The sequence below is a fragment of the Gracilinanus agilis genome, chromosome 6, assembly GCF_016433145.1.
Source record: "Gracilinanus agilis isolate LMUSP501 chromosome 6, AgileGrace, whole genome shotgun sequence".
Taxonomy (NCBI): domain Eukaryota; kingdom Metazoa; phylum Chordata; class Mammalia; order Didelphimorphia; family Didelphidae; genus Gracilinanus; species Gracilinanus agilis.
The window spans coordinates 105,140,219-105,160,117 of NC_058135.1; the positions used below are offsets into that span (position 1 = coordinate 105,140,219).

Consider the following 19,899-nt stretch of genomic DNA (forward strand, 5'->3'; position numbering starts at 1 on the left):
ATTTAGTGAGAGCTGTTTCACCCCTTTATAGCATGGAAATGCCTCGATTCCACGTACCTTCCACGCTGTGCCCTGTTGTGGGGTTCCTCCATTCGTCTGGACTTGTTTTTATGTCCCCTTGAGGAGTTTTGTGTGTTTCGGTCAGGAGAGGTTAAGAGCTGCTTCTTACTCTACCGCCATCTTAACCCGGAACCTGTTGTTTCCTTTTTAATCTTGGTTGCATTGGTTTTGTTTGTGCAAAACCTTTTTAATTTAATATAATCAAAATTATTTATTTTACATCTTGTAATGTTCTCTGTATCATTTGTTCTTAAATTTTTTCCCTTCTCCATAAATCTGACAGGTAAACTACTCTATTTTCATGTAATTTGCTTATAATATCACTCTTCATTTTTAAGTCATATACCCATTTTGAACTTATCTTGGTATAGGGTGTGAGATGTTGATCTTTACCCAATTTTTGCCATACTGCTTTCCATTTTCCAGCAGTTTTTGTCAAAAAGTGAGTTCTTATCCCAAAAGCTTGGATCTTTTGGTTTATCAAACACTAGCTTGCTGAGGTCATTTACCCCTAGTCTATTCCATTGATTCACCCTTCTAACTCTTAGCTAGTACAGATTGTTTTGAGGATCACTGCTTTATATTACAATATAAAATCTGGTACTGCTAGGCCACCATACATCACATTTGTAGTTATTTTTTTCTAGTTCTATAAAATAGTTTTTTGGTGGTTTGAGAGGTATGATACTGAACAAGTAAATTAGATAGGCTTATCAGTTTTATTATATTAGTTCAGCCTACCCATGAGCAATTAATATTTTTCCAGTTGTTTAGACCTAGTTTTATTCATGTGAAAAAGTGTTTTCTAATTGTGTTCATATAATTCCTGTTTTTCTCTGGGCAGATAGATTAACAAATATTTCATATTATCTAGAGTGATTTTAAATGGAGTTTCTCTTTCTAGGTTAGAAGTCTTTTTGAGGTAACAAGCTCCTAGGATCATTCTTCTCTATTGATAACTAATTTAACTTAAGCATTTTAAACTTTACTAGTGTCACTAAATAGATCAATACCTTGATCTCATAAACCACTGCAACATTTTCCAATTATTCTTATAACCTCATGTATTTTCAAGGAGCTCTTAGTAACATGTAGAGGACAATCTCAATGCTCATAGACTTGATCGTTTGAATAACTAAAATTCTACATACTTGTATCTTCAATTCCTATGTTTCATCATCAGCCTATGTAGGATTATATCACTTTTCATGATCATGGAAAACTTACCATAACAGAAGAAATGAGGGATATAACTAAAATAAGGGAGAAGTACTCTCTTAACTGGAGATATCACTTCATGCCACGTGGAAGTGGGCAATGATGTACCTACAGCCATATGTAGAGCTTGACAGGTATAAAAGTGAAGTTTCACTCTAGGGAATGTAATCAAGCTTTCCCATAGACAGAGCTATTGCCTGCAGCTGCCAGAAGATACCGCATTGGGGCTACGGGCATCACAGGCCAATTTGTTCCATAGCATTTCTTCCAGGTACGTTCCCATAAATTTTTACCTCAAGTGGTAATTCTCTCTAGTCATGTTCAGGGTTGAATATAACTCTCATGTGATAACTATAGCCATAAAAAATTATCAGGCTATCACTGTTCTTTCCTAAATTTTCCTGACATCAGATTGAGAAAATAATTACATCGTGCAGTTCTAATGATGCCAAACTCATGGTAATTTACATCAATGTAGAAAAGCACTCTGGACAAAATGTTGTAAATCTCCAAAATAACAGATATTACGTTATATAAACCTAATAACAAAATAAAACATAACTAATTTGAAACTTTCCTACTCTAGTTAGATGCAAGGACTCGCTTTTTTCTCTTTCTGACTTTTCTAGCTCTCAGGCTGAATTAACTGACAAACTTTAGAAAAGACCTTGCTCATCAGGGTAGGTACCACTAGAATTCTCAGGGGAACACAGCAAGGCCAAGTTTTATAGCAGGTCCAGGGACATTGTAAAGGAGAGCAGAGGTTACTTAGCCATATTAGGAGTCTTCTGAGACTTAGTGAAGTCTTTCCCATTTGGCTGCAAGATGTCCTTGCATAGGTGTCATCCATAGATACCTTCTTCAGGTTCCATGTGTAGGATGACCTGGTCTGGGAGTTTCGGCTGCCTAGGAAGCAACTGGGGTGTAAGATAGTTAACTTCCAGGGGTCCTGAATGAGTTTTCTGCAACAGGACGAAAAGGGAAATTATTCAGAAATGTGGCAAATTTAACCTTAATAAATTGAATACATTCTACCACATTCAAGAATTGGAGGTGGTAGATGCAGGATGTCACTAAGGAATACCCAGATAGGAAAATCCTTTCTGGCAACAGCTTGTGCAGAAGTTCCACTCATCCAAAAGCAAAACAAAACCAATAACAACTAAAAAAAAAGGCAGAAGCTGAAGAAAATCAATTTTCTAGGTTTAAAGTGAAAGAGATAAAAAACCAATGTAGCACAAAAAGAAAAAGGCAGTCATCAGGGTATAATAATCTTTAAAAGCAAAAATAAATATTCCTATGTAATGGTTGCAATCTGGAAAATTTCATTTAGAAACTCCAAAACATTAGGCTGAATGATGTGTCCTTTTACCCTCAGGAAAGCAGAATCCTGAAGGATTGCCACACAACACCAAGACTTAAGAGAATGATTAAGGAAAACTTAAGGTCACCATCAGAAGAGATCATGTGCATTAAAGTGACTAGACATTTATATTGCTAAAGAGTGGAGACACAAGTCATTCTTAGCCATCCATCTAACTTTATTAACAACCTAATGAGCTAAAGTGAAAAAAAATCTGTAAATGGATTTCCTAGTTGGTCAAAAAAATTCTAAGTAAAACATGAGTGGGACAGGGTCACTAACAGTGGATGCCCAACACTGAAAGAAGTGCACAAACATGGAGTTCAAGAGCCAAAGTAGAAGACAGCAGTTTATTCTTTCAGGAAAGGGACATTACCCAGGTTTAGGTTCCTAAGGAATGTCAAAATATTGGGTCCAAAAACTCAATTTATGGGGTCTTCCAATCAAAGAAACTCCCCCCTACTTCCCACTTTCTTCTTCCTTCCTCCCACCTTTTATTCCATCCAGATGTCCCCATCTTTGACATCTTTAAGTGAATTACTGGGTTATAGATTACAATGAGTTAGACATCCAGTCAAAAGATAAGTAAATTATTGGTTTATAGGTTACAAGATTAAGGGGCTTGATGGATTGTGAATTACCATTAGGTGGAGATTCTTTACCCCCAGAGAACTACTCCACCCTTCAAGGACTTTGAAATGTGAAGTGGACCTGCCAAAAATTTTGTTTTTAGGGAAGGTGGGGTGTTCTACCTAGATTCTTAACACTTCTTATGAGCAAGACACAGATAATATACCACTCAAATGTAAAGCATATTATTATTGCCTCCCCCTCCCCCGCCCCGGGTCAGGCATATACGTCCAAAAGATTTACTAATTATAACAAAACCAATTAAGTCTGATTTCTCTTAAAATGAAAAAATGCTGACTAATTAAAACTATATTATATATACATATGGAACAATAGATGATTTATTAATCTAGCTTCTTTTGAGTGACTAACAGAAAAACAATAAACTGAAGATAAATGTAGCAATAGAAAATGAAGTCTGTCTTCTCAAAATTAAAAAAAATCAAATTGGTCCTTCTGAGTCTTAAACTAAAGTAACTGCAGTCTATGTTAAAATTTATTAACATGAATACATTTTTCCTACCTTTTGGACAGTTAAAAAAATCAAAATTACAGTAAAAATAATTTTTCAAGGGAATGCTGACAGCATTCTTTTACTCTATAACCCTAAAGTATTTAGGTTAAAATTTTTTTTCAATATTTTAACAATGTTTCAAATTAAGTATTTTTACCCAATGTACAAATCAGTAAACTAAAAACACTTTAAGAACATATATTTTAGAGCTATCTCATAATTTTCAATTATTCAGCATTATTCTTTATAAGGCCCAAGTATTTCAAGCACTTGTAAAAAGACTTCTAATTGCTAGTTCTTTGAAAGGACACTCCCTTGCTTTTAGGCTTTTTAGGCTTATCTTAATTTTTATTATTTGAAGGACTTCTTGAAATCACATTCCAACAAATTTAAGACACATTTCACCTTAATTAAAACTTTTTTTGAATGTTTTTTTTTTAATTTTTTTTCCATGGTTACATGATTCTTGTTGTCTCCCTCCCCTCTTCACTCCTCCCTCCCAGAGTTGACAAGCAATTTCATTGGATCATACATATATTATCATTCAAATCCTTTTTTCCATACTATTCATTTTTGTAGTAGGATAATCTTTTAAAACCAAAACCCCAAATCATATGCCCATATAAACAAATGATAAACCATATGTTTTCTTCTGCATTTCTACTCCCATAGTTCTTTCTCTAGATGTGGATAGCATTCCTCTTTATAAGTCCCTCAGAATTGTCCTGGATAGTTATGTTGCCTTTAGTAGAAGAGTCAGTGACATCTGATCATCCCACAATGTATCAGTTACTGTGTATAATGATCTCCTGGTTCTGCTTATTTCACTGTATCAGTTCATGGAGGTCTTTCCAGTTCTCATAGAAAGGAACTGCTTCATCATTCTTTATAGCACAATAGTATTCCATCACCATCAGATGCTACAATTTGTTCAGCCATTCCCCAATTGAAGGACACCCCCTCATTTTCCAATTCTTTGCCACCACAAAAAGTGCAGCTATGAATATACATATGTATGTGTGTGTGTGTGTATATATATAAACATATATATATATACATATATATATATATTTTTTAATATACCCTTACTTCAGTCTTGGAGTCAATACTGCGTATTGGTCTGGCTCTCAATCCACTGAGCCACCCAGCTGCCCCCCAGCTATGAATATTTTTGCACAAACAGAACCTTTCCCATTTTTTCCATCTCTTTGGAATGCAAATTTAGTAGTGGCAATGCTAGATCAAAGGGCATTCTTTTAAACTCTTTTGGGCATATAAATTAAAACTTTTTTTTTAATACTTATTAATATCACCTTGTAAAATTTCTTAAGGGTTCACTTAGCTCAGTTTCAAAGCCTAAGTTACCAATAAATTTTATCTGTTTACCTTTTTAGCTTTTAATCCTGCTCTTATTTCCTTAAAGTGGGGTTGTAGTAGAAGTTTATAAGAACATATTCAAAGACTCCAAATTCTCCTCATAGCTCTCCATCCCTATTTCTTACCCTTTTTTACTTCACTCTCACCTGTGGCTCCAAGAAAATATTATTATTTGCATTAGCTAAGTCTCATCATTAAGGAACTTGGGCTGTTCAATTAAAACACTAAGGGTCTTTTCATATTAGTCACAAAGTATTTTCCCAACTATTTTTTGTCCATTTACAATAACCAGTCAGGTCTGCATTTACCAAACCCAAATTAACTTTTTTAAACTCCAGAATGCATATCGGTTAGTCAGAAAAGCCCTATATTTTCTAGACAGAATAAGTAATAACTTAAACATTTTGAAATGATGGCATACAAATTAAGAAGTAATACCTAGGATAAAAAAAACTTATTAGCAGCATTAAAAAAATCACCAGCACCATATACAATCTTTTCTATATTCACCATGTTAAAAGCTACATGGAAAATACTAAAATATAAAGTCATGAATCCTGGGCCTTTCCTTTGGCTCCTGCTGGAGATTCTATGACAAATTCCATCTTCTCAACTGTTGAGGGACCAATAGATAGTAAAATTTCAAATATTAGTGGCTAACATTTAAATAGATGCCATGTTGTTAGAGAGAAACCTCCATTTAAGAAATACATTAGAAATACAATATAAATAAAACCTAGAACTTCTATAAGAAACTTAAAAAAATAACCACAAAAAATATTGTTCTGTCATTCATACCATGAGGATGTCTCCTCTATTTTAACTGGTCCAAAGCAGTTAACCAAACTTAAACAGATTTTTCACATTTTAATGATGAGGTTTAATTTAATCTAGACAATAACACTCCAGATCAATTTCCCCAGAAAATTTCAGCCAGCCATTCAGACCAATTCTTTCACATTTCTGCTTGCATTTCCTTTTTCTTTTCTTTTCTTTTTTTTTTAAACCCTCACCTTCCATCTTGGAGTTAATACTGTGTATTGGCTCCAAGGCAGAAGAGTAGTTAAGGGTAGGCAATGGGGGTCAAGTGACTTGCCCAGGGTCACACAGCTAGGAAGTGTCTGAGGTCAAATTTGAATCTAGGACCTCCCGTCTCTAGGCCTGGCTCTCCATCCATTGAGCTACCCAGCTGCTCCTTTGTTGCTTGCATTTCTCATGGATACTATACTATCTTGTCTCCTACTTTCACTAGGTAAAGGGAAAAAGGCAAAGAGAGAAAAACATAGCTGCCTTGCTTCATTCACTCACACAAGGAAACACACATACATGTGAGTGTGGAGATTGCAAATCCAGGCCAAATCAAATCCCATTTTGGCCCAAAATGCTTAGAGTCAGATTTAATTAACTTTTGCCAATTATCTAAACACCAACAAATACCTGCTCCATAATTTGAAGACATGTAGCAGGCAGTCATCCCCTCAGGGGAACTTGCTGGGATAGGCACAGATCTATGGTTGCCCAGAGTTTAACAAACTCCTTATTAAAGAGGGCTCCACTTTCCCCAAATTCATGAGTTCATGTACCCAGCCAACCTGCCAAGTTGATCCAGACTGGAATTCAATTAGTTCCTGTGGGCCCTGCACCTCTGGGGTCACTTTAGTAGGTGGCTCAGGCAGCAGAAACTTCGATTCTCGGTGGGACTGCAAATATGTCAACATGAAAAATAACATAACTACTGAGAGTTATTATTGGATCATGTCTTTAATTGGCAACACACAGAGCCACTGCTCCACAAACGCCCAGTGAAGACATTTACACATATAATTATATATTTTAATATAATGTATAATTTTTTATAATTCTATAGAGACACATATATTCATATATATTTGACTGGTTATGTAAAAGGCTTGGGAAAAAGGATGTAGCAGGAGGCTAGGGTGCCTGGGAGAAACCTAGATGCCATAAAAGAAACTAAGAAGACAAAAAGAGTACTTAAAACTTGATTGGAATCCACAAATCCTTACTAGAGTGCTGAGAATTGATTAAGTCCCTTCTTCAAAATTCATTTCCTCAAGCGGAGGTACAAATCTTTGGGAAGTAGGTTAGGTGCCTATTACAGAACAAATACAAAACAAAGATTTTTCTACATTTTGCAAAGAAACTAAAAAAACAAAACAAAACAAAAACTTACAAAATTAGACACAGACATCACAACAAAATTAACTACTTTATAATTTTGCAGTGATGGTAAATTCCAAATTAACAAAATATTAGATGCATCTAGCTTACTTTTTTCTATTTTGAAAATATTGTCGGAACACATTCTCAGCTGAAGTTATAAGAGATTTTATGTCAGATATTATGACACAATACCAGGCCTTAATTTTTAAAAAATAAAGTATAGTTGTTTTTGTTTTTTTTTAACCCTTACCTTCAGTCTTGGATTGGCTCCAAGGTAGAAGAATGGTAAGGGTGGGCAATGGGGGTCAAGTGACTTGCCCAGGGTCACACAGCTAGGAAGTGTCTGAGATCAGATTGGAGCCTAGGACCTCTGGTCTCCAGGCCTGGATCTCAAACCACTGAGATAGGGGCACCTGGGTAGCTCAGTGGATTGAGGATCAGGCCTAGAGACAGGAAGTCCTAGGTTCAAATCTGGCCTCAGACTCTTCCCAGCTGTGTGACCCTGGGCAAGTCACTTGACCCCCATTGCCCACCCTTACCACTCTTCCACCTTGGAGCCAGTGCACAGAAGTTAAGGGTTTAAAAAAAAAAAAGAAAAAGAAATATGATAGGCCAAATCAATCCACTGAGATATCCAGAGTCCCCCTTAAAGCATAGTTCTTATTATAAGATAAAAGATTAATTTAAAAGACTTAATTTCCAGCAATCTACATGTCAAAGCTGATAGGATTAGAGTCCATCTGCAGTGTTTTATAAGCTTAAGGAGTTTCTAGGACCTAAGTCTTAGTCAGAGTTTTCAAATTCCAGCTCACCAGGATGAAGGACCTTATTGGCCTGAACTCCATTCAAGATTCTTTAAAAATTCCAGCTGAAGTCTTTCATTCTACCCAGGTAAGAAGTTGCCTCTAATTAAGGCAGAAGAGGAAAACCTCTGCTCATTGAGGGGCAGATAGGTGGCTCAGTGGATTGAAAGCCAGACCTAGAGACAGAGATGGGAAGTTCTAGGTTCAAATCTGGCCTCTAACACTTCCTAGCTATGACCCTGGGCAAGTCACTTGACCCCCATTGCCTACCCTTACCACTCTTCTGCCTTAGAATATGCAGTATTGATTCTAAGATGGAAGGTAAGGGTTATAAATTAAAAAAAAAACTATAGGTGGATCAAGAAGCAACAATTAGAGGCTCAGTGGATCGAAAGCTGGAATTGGGGGGACCTGGGTTCAAATCTGGCCTCAGATACCTCCTAGTTGTATGACCCTATCCCTTACCACTCTTCTGTCCTTGAACCAATACTCATTATTGATTCTAAGATTGAAGATAAGTATTTTTTTTTTAAAGCAACAGAATGGAACATGGAACCAATTGGGTAAAGATTGGGAAAGGAGTGTGACAAGGCTGTGTGTTATTACCTCATTTATTTAACTTCTCTGTAGACTGGTACATCATATGAAATGTCAGGCCTGATGAATGAAAAGTAAGAATTAAGGCTGCTGGGAGAAGTAGCAGTAAACTCAGATATGCAGATGATACAATTTTGATGGCACAAAATGAAGAATTAAGAAACCTCTTGATAGGCTATCAGGCTTAATAGATAAGCCTGAGGAGAGTGTAAAAGCTGGCTTGAAGCTTAACATCAAAAAGACATTGACAACTGGCCCTTCCACTTTTTGGCAAAAAAGAGGGAGAAGAAATGGAAGCAGGGCCAGATTCTATATTCTTGGTCTCTGATCACTGCAGATGGCCACTGCAGCTATGAAATTTTTAACAACCACTTGCTTCTTCAAAAGAATTATGACAAATCTGGACACTCTACTAAAAAAGGCAACGTGTTTATAATCAAAGCTATGAGTTTTCCAGTAGCCATGTATGCCTTCGAGAGTTGAACTAGAGGGAAAGCTGAGAGCTTCAGAACCAATACTTTTGAATTGTCCTTTTGGAGAATACTTTTGATTGTCGCTGGGACAGCAAGGAGATCAAATCAGTCAATACTTATTTTAGACTCGTCATTGGAAGACTTTAATACTAAAGCAGAAGCTTAAATAATTTACCTCATAATGAGAAGATAGGGATCATTGAAGTAGATCCTAACTGGAAAAGATTGAAGGCAAAAGGAAAAGGGGATGATATCAAAGGGTTGGGGAATGGCACCCACACTATCTGGAAAACTGGCTTAAATTTTTTGAAACCTTCCCTTCAGACCAGAGAATTTTTTCTTTGCAGATTTTTTTTCTTTTTTCATTTATGAGATGTTTATGGCAAAAGAAATTATGTATATGTATAGTAAAGATTTAAAAAATCTTGTTATATAATACTATGTATATTTTATACATTTCTGAGTTTCTAAACTTTTCTCTGTCATCTGCTGGGCTTAATTTGTTGCCTGTGGCTTCTGCAAAACTCCCCTAAATTTCCATTTAATTTCTTATGCGGACCCACAGTATATCAAAACTGTGATGAAGAAGGTCATAATGTAGAAGGTGTACCTATATGTAGATATGTTGATATCAATCAATATTTGTAATGACCTCCAAAGGAAGATAAGCTTCCTTTGTAATCTTCTTTATTTTATTTTGTTCACTTAAAAGTTTTCCTTTTGGCGAGTCATTCCTTTATTTCCTCCTTCCATTGTCCCCTCTAGTTTAGAATCTTAGTTCCTTTCTGGAACATTTGCTTTAATTCTTAAGCTGTTGACCAATAATGAAACTTGATGTCTATCAGAACTTGGACTTTTACTGTGTTTATGCAATATATGTGAAAAAATGAAGAAAGAAAGGAATTTTTCTTTCTGAGATAAGTTGAGTGCAGAGCCAGACAGTCACAGAGCCAGGTGAGAGATTGTATTCTCTTCCTTAAATCTTGTGAAAATACCCGGAGTCCCAATTTTAATTCCAGAAATGACTGCCTGTGTGGCTACTGTAGCAACAGAGCAAAGTATTAGTGCCTGACCTTACTCATGAGCTCCCTCTGTTGTTTAGATTAATTTTCCCTGTTCAGCTACTAAGGGTTGAATGGAAGAGGAGCTGCCATGATTATAAAAGGGAAGGCTATTGACTTTTCAAGGAATGGAAATGGTGTACTTTGTTGTTGCTGCTTTGGTCCTTAGAACTTTATATTTTATTTTACTTTTAAAAATATTTTTCCATGTTTACATAATTCATTTTCTTTCCTTCTCCTTTTCTCTCCCCCCACCCAGATCCAATAAGCACTTCCACTGGGTTATACAAATGTTATCACTTACACCTATTCCCATATTATTCATTTTTGCAATAGAGCTATCTTTTAAAACTAAAACCCCCAATCATATATCCAGATAAACAAATGAAAGGCTGGAAATTGTGTACTTTGAAGCATTGAAAATCAAGATTAGATATTAGGATGCTCCATGCATTGTGGGAACAAGTTTCATTCATGCATTCAAGGTTCTTTCAGTAATTGTTTTGTTCTATTAATTTTCCTTTCCATTAACAAGCATTTTTTTTTCTTTCTTTCCTACCTCCTCCACCCACTGGGAAAAAAAAAAAACCCTTGGAAGAAATACAAAAAGTAAAGAAAGCAAATGCTCACATTATCCGTGCCCAAAACCATGTGCCTCTTTCTGTATACTTAGACCTTGCCTTCTTAACAGGAAATGGATAGCATTCTTCATCATCATTTGTCTGTCATTATTGTTGGTCATTGTTCATCAAACTGCTTCAGTCTTTCAAATTTCAGCAAGCATTTATTGAGGAAAAAAACTTATTATGTACAATTCAAAAGGTGCTCAGGATATAAAGACTAAAAACTAAACAGTTTGGGCCCTTAATGGGAAAACAGCATGGTCTTAGATAAGTCATCTTTAAGATGACTTTTCAAAAGACATTTGATTTTATTAATTATATACAATAACAATTTTCCAAACAAGCTTTCTGAAGTTATAAGATCCAAACTGTCTCCCTCCTCTCCCCTCCCCCTTCCCAGAAATAAACCACTTGATCTGGATTATTTATATATAAACTTAATTAAATTATGTAATATATATTATATGTGTGTGTGTATATAGAGAGATTATAGATATATAAACTTAATAGGTTTTGCTTGATTTTATATGTGTATAAATCAAGCAAAACCTATTAAGATGACTTCCAATTCTTTCTGGAGGCCTTTTAGGAATGTGGAAACAGTAACTACTACTATTATCGAAGATATATCAACTGGCTGCTGTGTAGAAAATATTCATGCTCTATAAGAAATAGTAACATGTTGGGAATCAATAAATTAGTTAATTCAGCCTTTCTTATAACACTGAATCTGAAACACTGGGATCATGCATATAAAGCACTTTCTAAGCCTTCAATTGCTATGTAAATATCAACTAATATTATTTGTAGTAGAATTGCTTGAAAAACATAAAAGTTAATAGTGAGAGGCAGCTTTGGGAGAAAGAGAGGGAAAAAACAACAATGGACTTGAAGCCCAACCAGTGGTCAAGTTCCAGCTTCAACTACTTCCTCCCTGTCAGTAAAATAGGGAGGAGAATCATATTTGAGCTTTTTTTTTTAAAATTATTTTTATTTATTTGAATTATTTGAGACTTCTTGGTCCCTCTCCTGCTGACCAGACCCAAACAGTAACAACTGGAGGGCATCCAGCTAGGTGTGCACTGTCTTAGGTGTCCAGCCTTTAAGAGATCTTATCAGATACCAGGATTCTGTTCCAGCCACTCTGATAAAGCAGAAAACACTTGGTAAATGCCTGGACTATGTAATAAAGTGGATTTTCCAGATTCTGAATAGTTTTGGCCTAAATGGGGGGAAGGTGGGACACGGGGTTCTTTTTGTTCCAGGCCTTCCCTTAGGAGATTCCACATGCAAATTTGAAGAACCCTCCCCATGTTTACAGTAAATAGAAGGGAAACTTGTGGAATCTTCTTCCTCCCAGGCAAAGCCCAGGGCTGATCAGTTGTGAACTGTTGCTTCTCAGCTGCTATAGTTCCTCAAACAAGTTTTACTTTTGCACGCAGACCACCCTTAACTTCCTGTATTCTGTGAGCTGGTAGCAAGCAACATGACCGGCAACATTTGCTGCAACTTTTTAAATATGTGGAAAAAAAATAAGATTTCAACCATGTATTACATTAACCAAGATTCCACATTATCTAACTTGTTTCAACAGGCCAGCAGTCCAACGACAGGAACAGCTCCCAGAAGCCAGTCCAGGCTGTCTGTCTGCCCATCCACTCAGGACATCTGTAGGTATGTACCGAACGAGAGATCCTTCTCCATCTCCCCCATTTCTTAGTGTTCTTCTGTATTCTTATTCTGCAGCTTGACTCATGTGTGCTCCTTGCTTCTACCTAGCACTAACTGTGGATGGTTAGCATTGACATGAGAAAAAAACAAACCAAACTTGTCATTTTTAATTTCCTCTTCTTTCCAGCTGATCTTTGTTTACAAACTCCAAGTTCATGCTGCCATTTTCATCTTTCTTTCTCTCTCTCTTTCTTTCCCATTGCTCTCTTCCATTTCCCATTTCCCATCCATCCCTTTCCTTTGCCTGTTGCATTGTTTAGATCTTCCACTTTGCATGATTTGTCAGAAGATACCTTTGAGCATACCACCCCTGTCATGGTGCTGACCCCTACTTGTAGGGAGTCTAATAAGAAACAATTGAAACAGAGGTTTAGGCGGAGGAAGAGAGAGGCTTCGGAAAGATATGAACATGCAGAAAAGCAGAGGAAGGGGAAGAAAAGTAAGTTCCACCTCCCCATCTCAAGCCCTCGATGGAGTGAATTCCATAAAGAGATGTCTGATTCTTCTTCCACCGATGAAAATCAGTGGGTTCAGGCTCGGCAAAGGGCCCAAGAAAGAAGTAAGATTCCCCGAAGAGGAAGAAGAAGTAATAACAGGACAGGCAGAAACCTGGATGGATCTCCAACAACTTCTAACGCCCTTGAGGATGTCCATCTCAGGTCCAGAGAGAATCAAGAGCTGACTGAATATGAGAACTGTTCTTTAAATCACCGTAGGGGTAAAGCCAAGAGATATAAAGAATATAGCCTTTCACCACCTCTCATATCTCCTGAGGCAAAGAGTTTCCCTGAAGACCTTGGTAGAAATAGAAACAAATGCCACCATGGAGATCCACAGTCCTTGGCTTATCTTCGGCAAAGTGAAGCCCCCAAAGAAATCTTTTCAAAGAGAGATTCAGGCCCAGAGACAATGCCAACACTTTCACACCTTGAAGAACCAGTGGATGCAAAGATCTGCCCTACCCCATATGATGACAGGTGTGATGATTCAGAAGTGTGCAGGTCAGTTGCTAATGAGAGAGACCCCATGCCACCTTAACATGTTGCCTCCTTTTATGGGTTTTCTATGTGCCTGCCTCTGCCACCATGCCCTTTGGTAATGAATACTCAGAGACTTCTTAAGGAAGGGTTTAAAGGGACTAAAAGAGGTGAGTGTGGGAGACAGAAATCAGGATGTCTGTAGACTTGACACCAAGGTCCCTTGGATATTGACCCAGAATAGAACTAAATATCTACCTCCTTCGCTCATTTGGAATTCTTACAAATGTTGCCAAAGAGCCTTAGAGGTTACTTCTGCTTAGGCAAACATTCCAGGTAAATCAAGGAGCAGTGTGAGGATCCCAGGTTGTCTCAGGGATCAGCTAACATCAGGCAGCATCTTTCAACTCAAACTCATTCATGTAAATTTGGCTCAAGTCAGGAATAATGAATGAACTGACCCCAAAGCTGCTAGGAAGATATTTCGGACTTCGAGGCTTTGAGATTCTCTTCTTCAAGGGGCAGGGTTTTTGTTGTGTTTTGTTTTTCATGAGAAATGTCACCTGTAGATAAAGCTATTTTTATTATATAATTGTAAGGCTCATCAGGGAGATGTCAGATGGATAATATGAGACAAGGATCATAACAGGTTGTTGGGGCAGCTGGGAGAAATGGCCATGGGATAAAGCTACTCTCACTAACAGCAATTTTATATATGCCCAGAAATTTAGGTATTGTACCTTTTAGCAAAAAGAATGTATTTCTCAAATAATCCCATTGGACAGATCCATTTCAAAAAGAATTCCATGGAAAGCTCTAGATGGCTTGTTGGATAGAGAGCAAGGTATGGAGGTAGGTGGCCCTCCATTCAGATAGGGACTCACACTTCCTAGCTGGGCAAGTCACTTAACCCCAAATGTCTAGCTCTTATTGCTCTTCTGTCTTTTAACCAATACTTAGTATCTAAGACAGAAGGTAAGGATTTTGTATTATTGTACCTGTAACTATGAATATACCTGTGAATTTAAGCACCAGGCACTGTAGAATCTAAATAGAACTTTGAGAGATGTTCAGGTTTGAGTTGTCCAGATTTAGGGGAAAGAGAAAGCACTTAATAAATCTGCAGTGTAGACATTGTACTTGCAAGAAATATTACCTGGAAGCCTAACAGATATTCTTGATTCCATTGAGAGCAGAATGAGTAGAAAGATTGAGAGACATTCTAGTAGAAAAAATATTGAATTGGGTGCAGCTGGGTGGCTGAGTAGATTGAGAGCCAGGCTCAGAGACAGGAGGTCCTGAGTTCAAACCTGACCTCAGACACTTCCTAAGCTGTGTGAGCAAGTCACTTGACCCACATTGCCTATCCGTTACTACTCTTCTGCTTTAGAACCAATACACAGTATTGATTATAAGATGGAAGGTAAGGATTTAAAATATATATATTTATATATATATTGAATTTAGGATTGGAAGATCTTGGACCACTCAACTAAGAGGGCCACTCAACTAAGAAATTGTGAGGTCTCTAGTCTAGAACATTCCAAACATAGATGATTCCAATTATAGATAATTTTAGAAAAGAAGGTACAAGGTAGAAGAGTGAGGCATGGTTAGGACATTGACCTTTAGTTGATCAGAGAAAGAATTGACTCCCTCCCCACTGCCCACCAAACCAAAAAAACAAATAAATAAATAAATAAAAATGGAGTATATGATACATCAAAGTCCCTTCCAGGCTGGAGTAATCCAAGAATATCTATTTTCTAGAAATTGTCACTGTCAAGCTACCTGTTGTCTCTCTCTCTCTCCACCAGCTCACCTATTGGTGGGTTGGAAAACCACCCAGAGAATTCTTTCAGATTTGAGCATGTGTCTGTCTCCTTAACCCACATAAGCAAGGAAGTTTAATGGGGGGAAAGAGGAAGGGGATATATATTCCTGACGTTATAATATCTACCTGTACTTGAGAAGTTACTATCTCTAGATTTCAAAGGATTGTTCATTAAATGCTTGGATGCTTCCAATGCTGTGTTTTGTTTTCATAATAGCTAGTATTTGTGAATCTAATTAAGGTTTGTAAGGCACACGGATATTACCTCATTTGATCCTCACAACAACCTCCCATTTTATAGATGATAAAACTGAGACAGAGGTAAAATGATTTGCACAATCACACTGCTAGGAAGTTTCTGGACTTGTTTTCCTGATTTCAGGTTCAGTGTTCTAACCAGTGTACCATGTAAAAGAGTTGAAATAATCAAGTAGTGTGTATTTTACATATACTGAAATACTGCAGTGGGTCCATGCTTGCCTTTCACTAACTGCTGTCTCATTTTGTACTACCCTTCCCTATTGCTCCAAATCCTTTTTCAAAAAAATGCTTACTTTCAGTTCCTAAGAATCAATACTGTGTATTGGTTGTAAGACAAAGAGAGTTAAAGGCTTAGGCAATAGGGGTTAAGTGACTTGCCAGAGGTCACAAAAGAAGGAAGTATCTGAGATGGGATTTGAACCCAGGACCTCCCCTTCCTAGGTCTGGCTCTCAATTTACTCAGCTGCCCACTCCATAGATCCTTAATTAAGAATTGAGGTGACACTGTGGACAATGTCTGCAAGTGACAATGACTAGGTTTCTTCTAGTTCCCTTCATGATATATGTGGGATCCCACCCGCCACCCCCAAAAAAGCCCCTTACTAGCTGAGCCTGTGTGAAGGCAAACTCCCTTGGAAGAGAGGATCCAGGGGCCAGTCCGTTCTTGGCTGCCAGTTTGGGGAGTAGGAAGGGGGCAGCAGTGCAGAGGACATTCCTGTCCCAGGTGCATCTGCACAGGGACGGCGGTCATACCCACATCTCAGGAAGGCTACAAGATGAGATGTGAAGATCCCTGTCGGGTCTCAGGGTTGATCCCTCTTTGGCCCATGCCAGTATAACTCTGAGGTGTGCTTTTTAGTGTACAAGCTGCCATTAAAGAAGAGACTCTTGCCATTCATTGGAACCATAGCAGCGATTTTTCCCAACGCAGAGATTCAGTTTCTGAGAGACATATTTTAAAAAAAAATTTTACTTTTACCTAGACTTTTGTTGACAAGAGATGGGATGATGTGAAAGACTCATCCTTCCATTATGTGCCTGGCACTGTGCTAAGTGATGGGAAAACTAAAAAGCAGAAACTACCTACTCTCAGGGAGCTCCCATTCTACTGGGGAGCCCAGCATGCAAACGACTAGGTAATAAAAACTATAGTCAGAGTAGACAGAAGGTAATTTCAGAGGGCAAGGCAACTTTATTTTCCTGGGGAATTATTTTGTTGTTGTTGTTTTTTGTTTTTTTGTTTTTTGTTTTTAATTTTTATTTTAAATATTTTCCCATAGTTACATATTTCATGGTCTTTCCCTCTCCCCCAAACCTTCCTGGGGAATTATTAACATTTATTGACAACCTGTATGTCTCTTAGGTACTGGGAAGGCAGAGACTCCAAAATGATTCAGGATGGGTCCCACCAATTGTGGCATATGTTAAGGTAGAGCAAGAGGTGTAGAACATAAATATTGGGGGCAGCTTGGTGACTCAGTGAGAGCCCAGCTTAGAGGGGGGAGGCCCTGGGCTCAAATCTAGCCTCCTATCTAACCGTGTGCCCCTGGGCAAGTCACTTACCCCTATTGCTTAGCCTTTACCACTCTTTTACCTGGGAACCAATCCACAGTGTCGATTCTAATATGGAAGATAAGGGTTTTAAAAAAAAACACACCACAAACATTATAAGGGTAGAAGTCTGGGACTGCTAGGGAAATTCTCAGAGAAGATGGAGAACTTGAGCTGAGAACATCAGAATTTATAGAAGTAAAGGGTAGGAGGATGGGCATGAACAAATTGCCAAGGCTGACAAACTAGGAACCATGAGAAGCAAGTTGGATTGACTAACTTAAAAGAATTCTTGGAGGGAACAAGAGAAATAAAGTAGGCTGAAAGATCTAGAATGTCAGGCTAAGAACTTTGGACTTTAAAGTTTCTACTTCAATAAGCTTTTGAAGATTTCTGAGTTGTAGGTTGAAGTGTGCCAAATGTTATGCTAGAAAGATTTAACTTGGAAATATACTATATATAATCGATTTAGTGGAAGGACAGGATACGGGACTGAAGAAAAATTAGAGGTAAGGATTTATTCAGGATTCAGGTAGCTAGAAAATTACTTTAGGTAGAGAGATAACGTAGTTAATGTAGCCCATCTCTATTGGGACCAAAGCAACGTTTGCCGCTCAGGCTGAGGGGGAGGAGATAAGAATTTATTAGATCTAGGGACTCCATCACCCTGGCCCACTTACCCGTCCTGTGTTTTGAGAAATAAATCAAATTATTATTCATACCATTGAGAGCAGCAGTCGGGTCATGTTACCACCATCATACAGCCTGTGGTCAACTACTATTGGGCTCAACACTGGTCCAAACCTCTAAACCAAACCTAGTGACTTCTATCAGGTCCCCCATTCACTTACTTCAGGATTCCATGAGAAGATAACTGGATTTATAGTCAGAGGATCTAGGTTTGAGTCCCTGCTCTCCCACTTACTACCTGCCTGACCTTGAGCAAATAACTTCTCTGAGACTCAGTTTCTCCCTCTATAAAATTAGGAAAATAGACAAGATGACATCAAGGTCATTTCTCTTCTGAATATATAATTCTATAATTCTTTATAATAGGCAAGGTATAAGGTGATAAGGACCTGAACCTGGAGTGATAATAGCCCTGGGAGTGAAAAAGAAGGAATAGAGATGTCATAGTCATGAGGGAAGATCTGACAGGACTTAATGATGGACTGGATGAGACTGGAGTTCTTTCTGCTCAAGCCTCATTCATCTTTATGTCTCTCTTGGGACCTAGCACTCTCTCTTAAAATAATAGATACTCAAGTATTTTATAAATGAAAAAAAATGGACAAAGTTAAAACCAAGGTCCCCGAGATAAGGAAAATGCTCATAGCCTTGACAGAAACAGAAGTTGAAGAGAGCTAATTTGAGAGGGAGGGAGAAGGAAAGGAAGAAGATATTGTAGGGCTCCATTTAAGTGTGCCGAGTTATCTACGCGGTGTATGTAAATACTAGCTAACATTTAGACAGCATTTTCTATGAGTCAATACCATGCTAAGTGCTTTATAATTATTATCTTGGTTTTTTCCTCACAGCAACCCTAGGTGGTAGGGTGCTCTTATTATCCCCATTTTACAGATAAGGAAATGGAGGTTCATTGGGGAAACTAAGACAGACCCAGGTTAAGAAACTTGCCCATGGTTATGAAGTTCTGAAGCTGGATTCAAACCCAGGTTTTTCTGACTCTAAGACCAATGCTCTATCCACTCACTGTGCCTCCTAGTTAACCCAGCATAGGTTGAGGGTTCTTACTGTAAAATAGTTTCAGCTTTCTAATGCTCAGTAGCTAGACCACAATTGAGAAAGTAAGTTAGAGTGTTGTCCATGAAAAGAGATGATGCCTCAAAAATCACAGAGTAGACAAAATCTCTTAGGGTAAAAAATTTTTAAAAGGGATAAGGAGAAAGGTTTGAGAACATACATGTCCAGAGAACTAGAGTAAACTGAAGAAAGAGCCAGTGAAAGAAATTAGAAAAAGCCAACTTGAAATCAGTCACAACAAAAATGAGAAAGTCTTACGGATGGAATTATGAAAACATGAACACAAAGAATTCAACTAGAAGAATTGAGAGCTATGTAAACAGGTTGATAGAAAAACATGGAGATTATCAAGCATGTTAGATTTAAAAAAATATATGTATATAAAATTAAAAATAAGGACAGGTAATGGAATTTGAATGCAAAAGAAATGCTTGGCTTTTTTTCTGTAAAAACTAGACATTTAGATAGAACTAGAGAATCTATGAGAACTGGAGTTCAGAAGGAGATGAAGCTACTGATGAATGCCACAAAAAGACACAAAAGAGGGGAGTTGTGGTAGAGGCAGTTAGGTGATGTGGTGGAAAGGTTTGTTGTTCAGTCATGTCTGACTCTTGACCCCATTTGGGGTTTTCCTGACAAAGATATTGTTGGAGTGGGCTGCCATTTCCTTCTCCAACTCATTTTACAGATGAAAAACAGACAAATAGGGTTAAGTGACTTGCCCAGGGTGACACAACCAATAAGTGTCTGAGGCCAGATTCAAACACAGGAAGATGAGTCTGGTATCCTATCTGCTGCACCACCTAGCTATGCAAAGATTATTCTGAGTCAAGAAATCTCCCACTCTTGTCCAATTTTATACATTTAATAGCTGTGTT

At 37.7% G+C, this 19,899-nt stretch overlaps 1 protein-coding gene across 2 annotated transcripts in view; it reads left to right on the plus strand.

Moving 5' to 3' along the window:
- Window positions 1-19,899, plus strand: part of MARCHF1 (membrane associated ring-CH-type finger 1) — a 414,802-nt gene that overhangs the window by 276,408 nt on the left and 118,495 nt on the right. Inside the window, exons 3-4 of one of the 2 annotated variants that reach the window (XM_044681554.1) lie at window positions 12,498-12,577; window positions 12,895-13,635. In XM_044681554.1, coding sequence (XP_044537489.1) covers window positions 12,498-12,577; window positions 12,895-13,635 — 821 coding nt within the window. The remainder of the gene's footprint in view (window positions 1-12,497; window positions 12,578-12,894; window positions 13,636-19,899) is intronic. The other variant, XM_044681555.1, reaches the window with a different exon arrangement.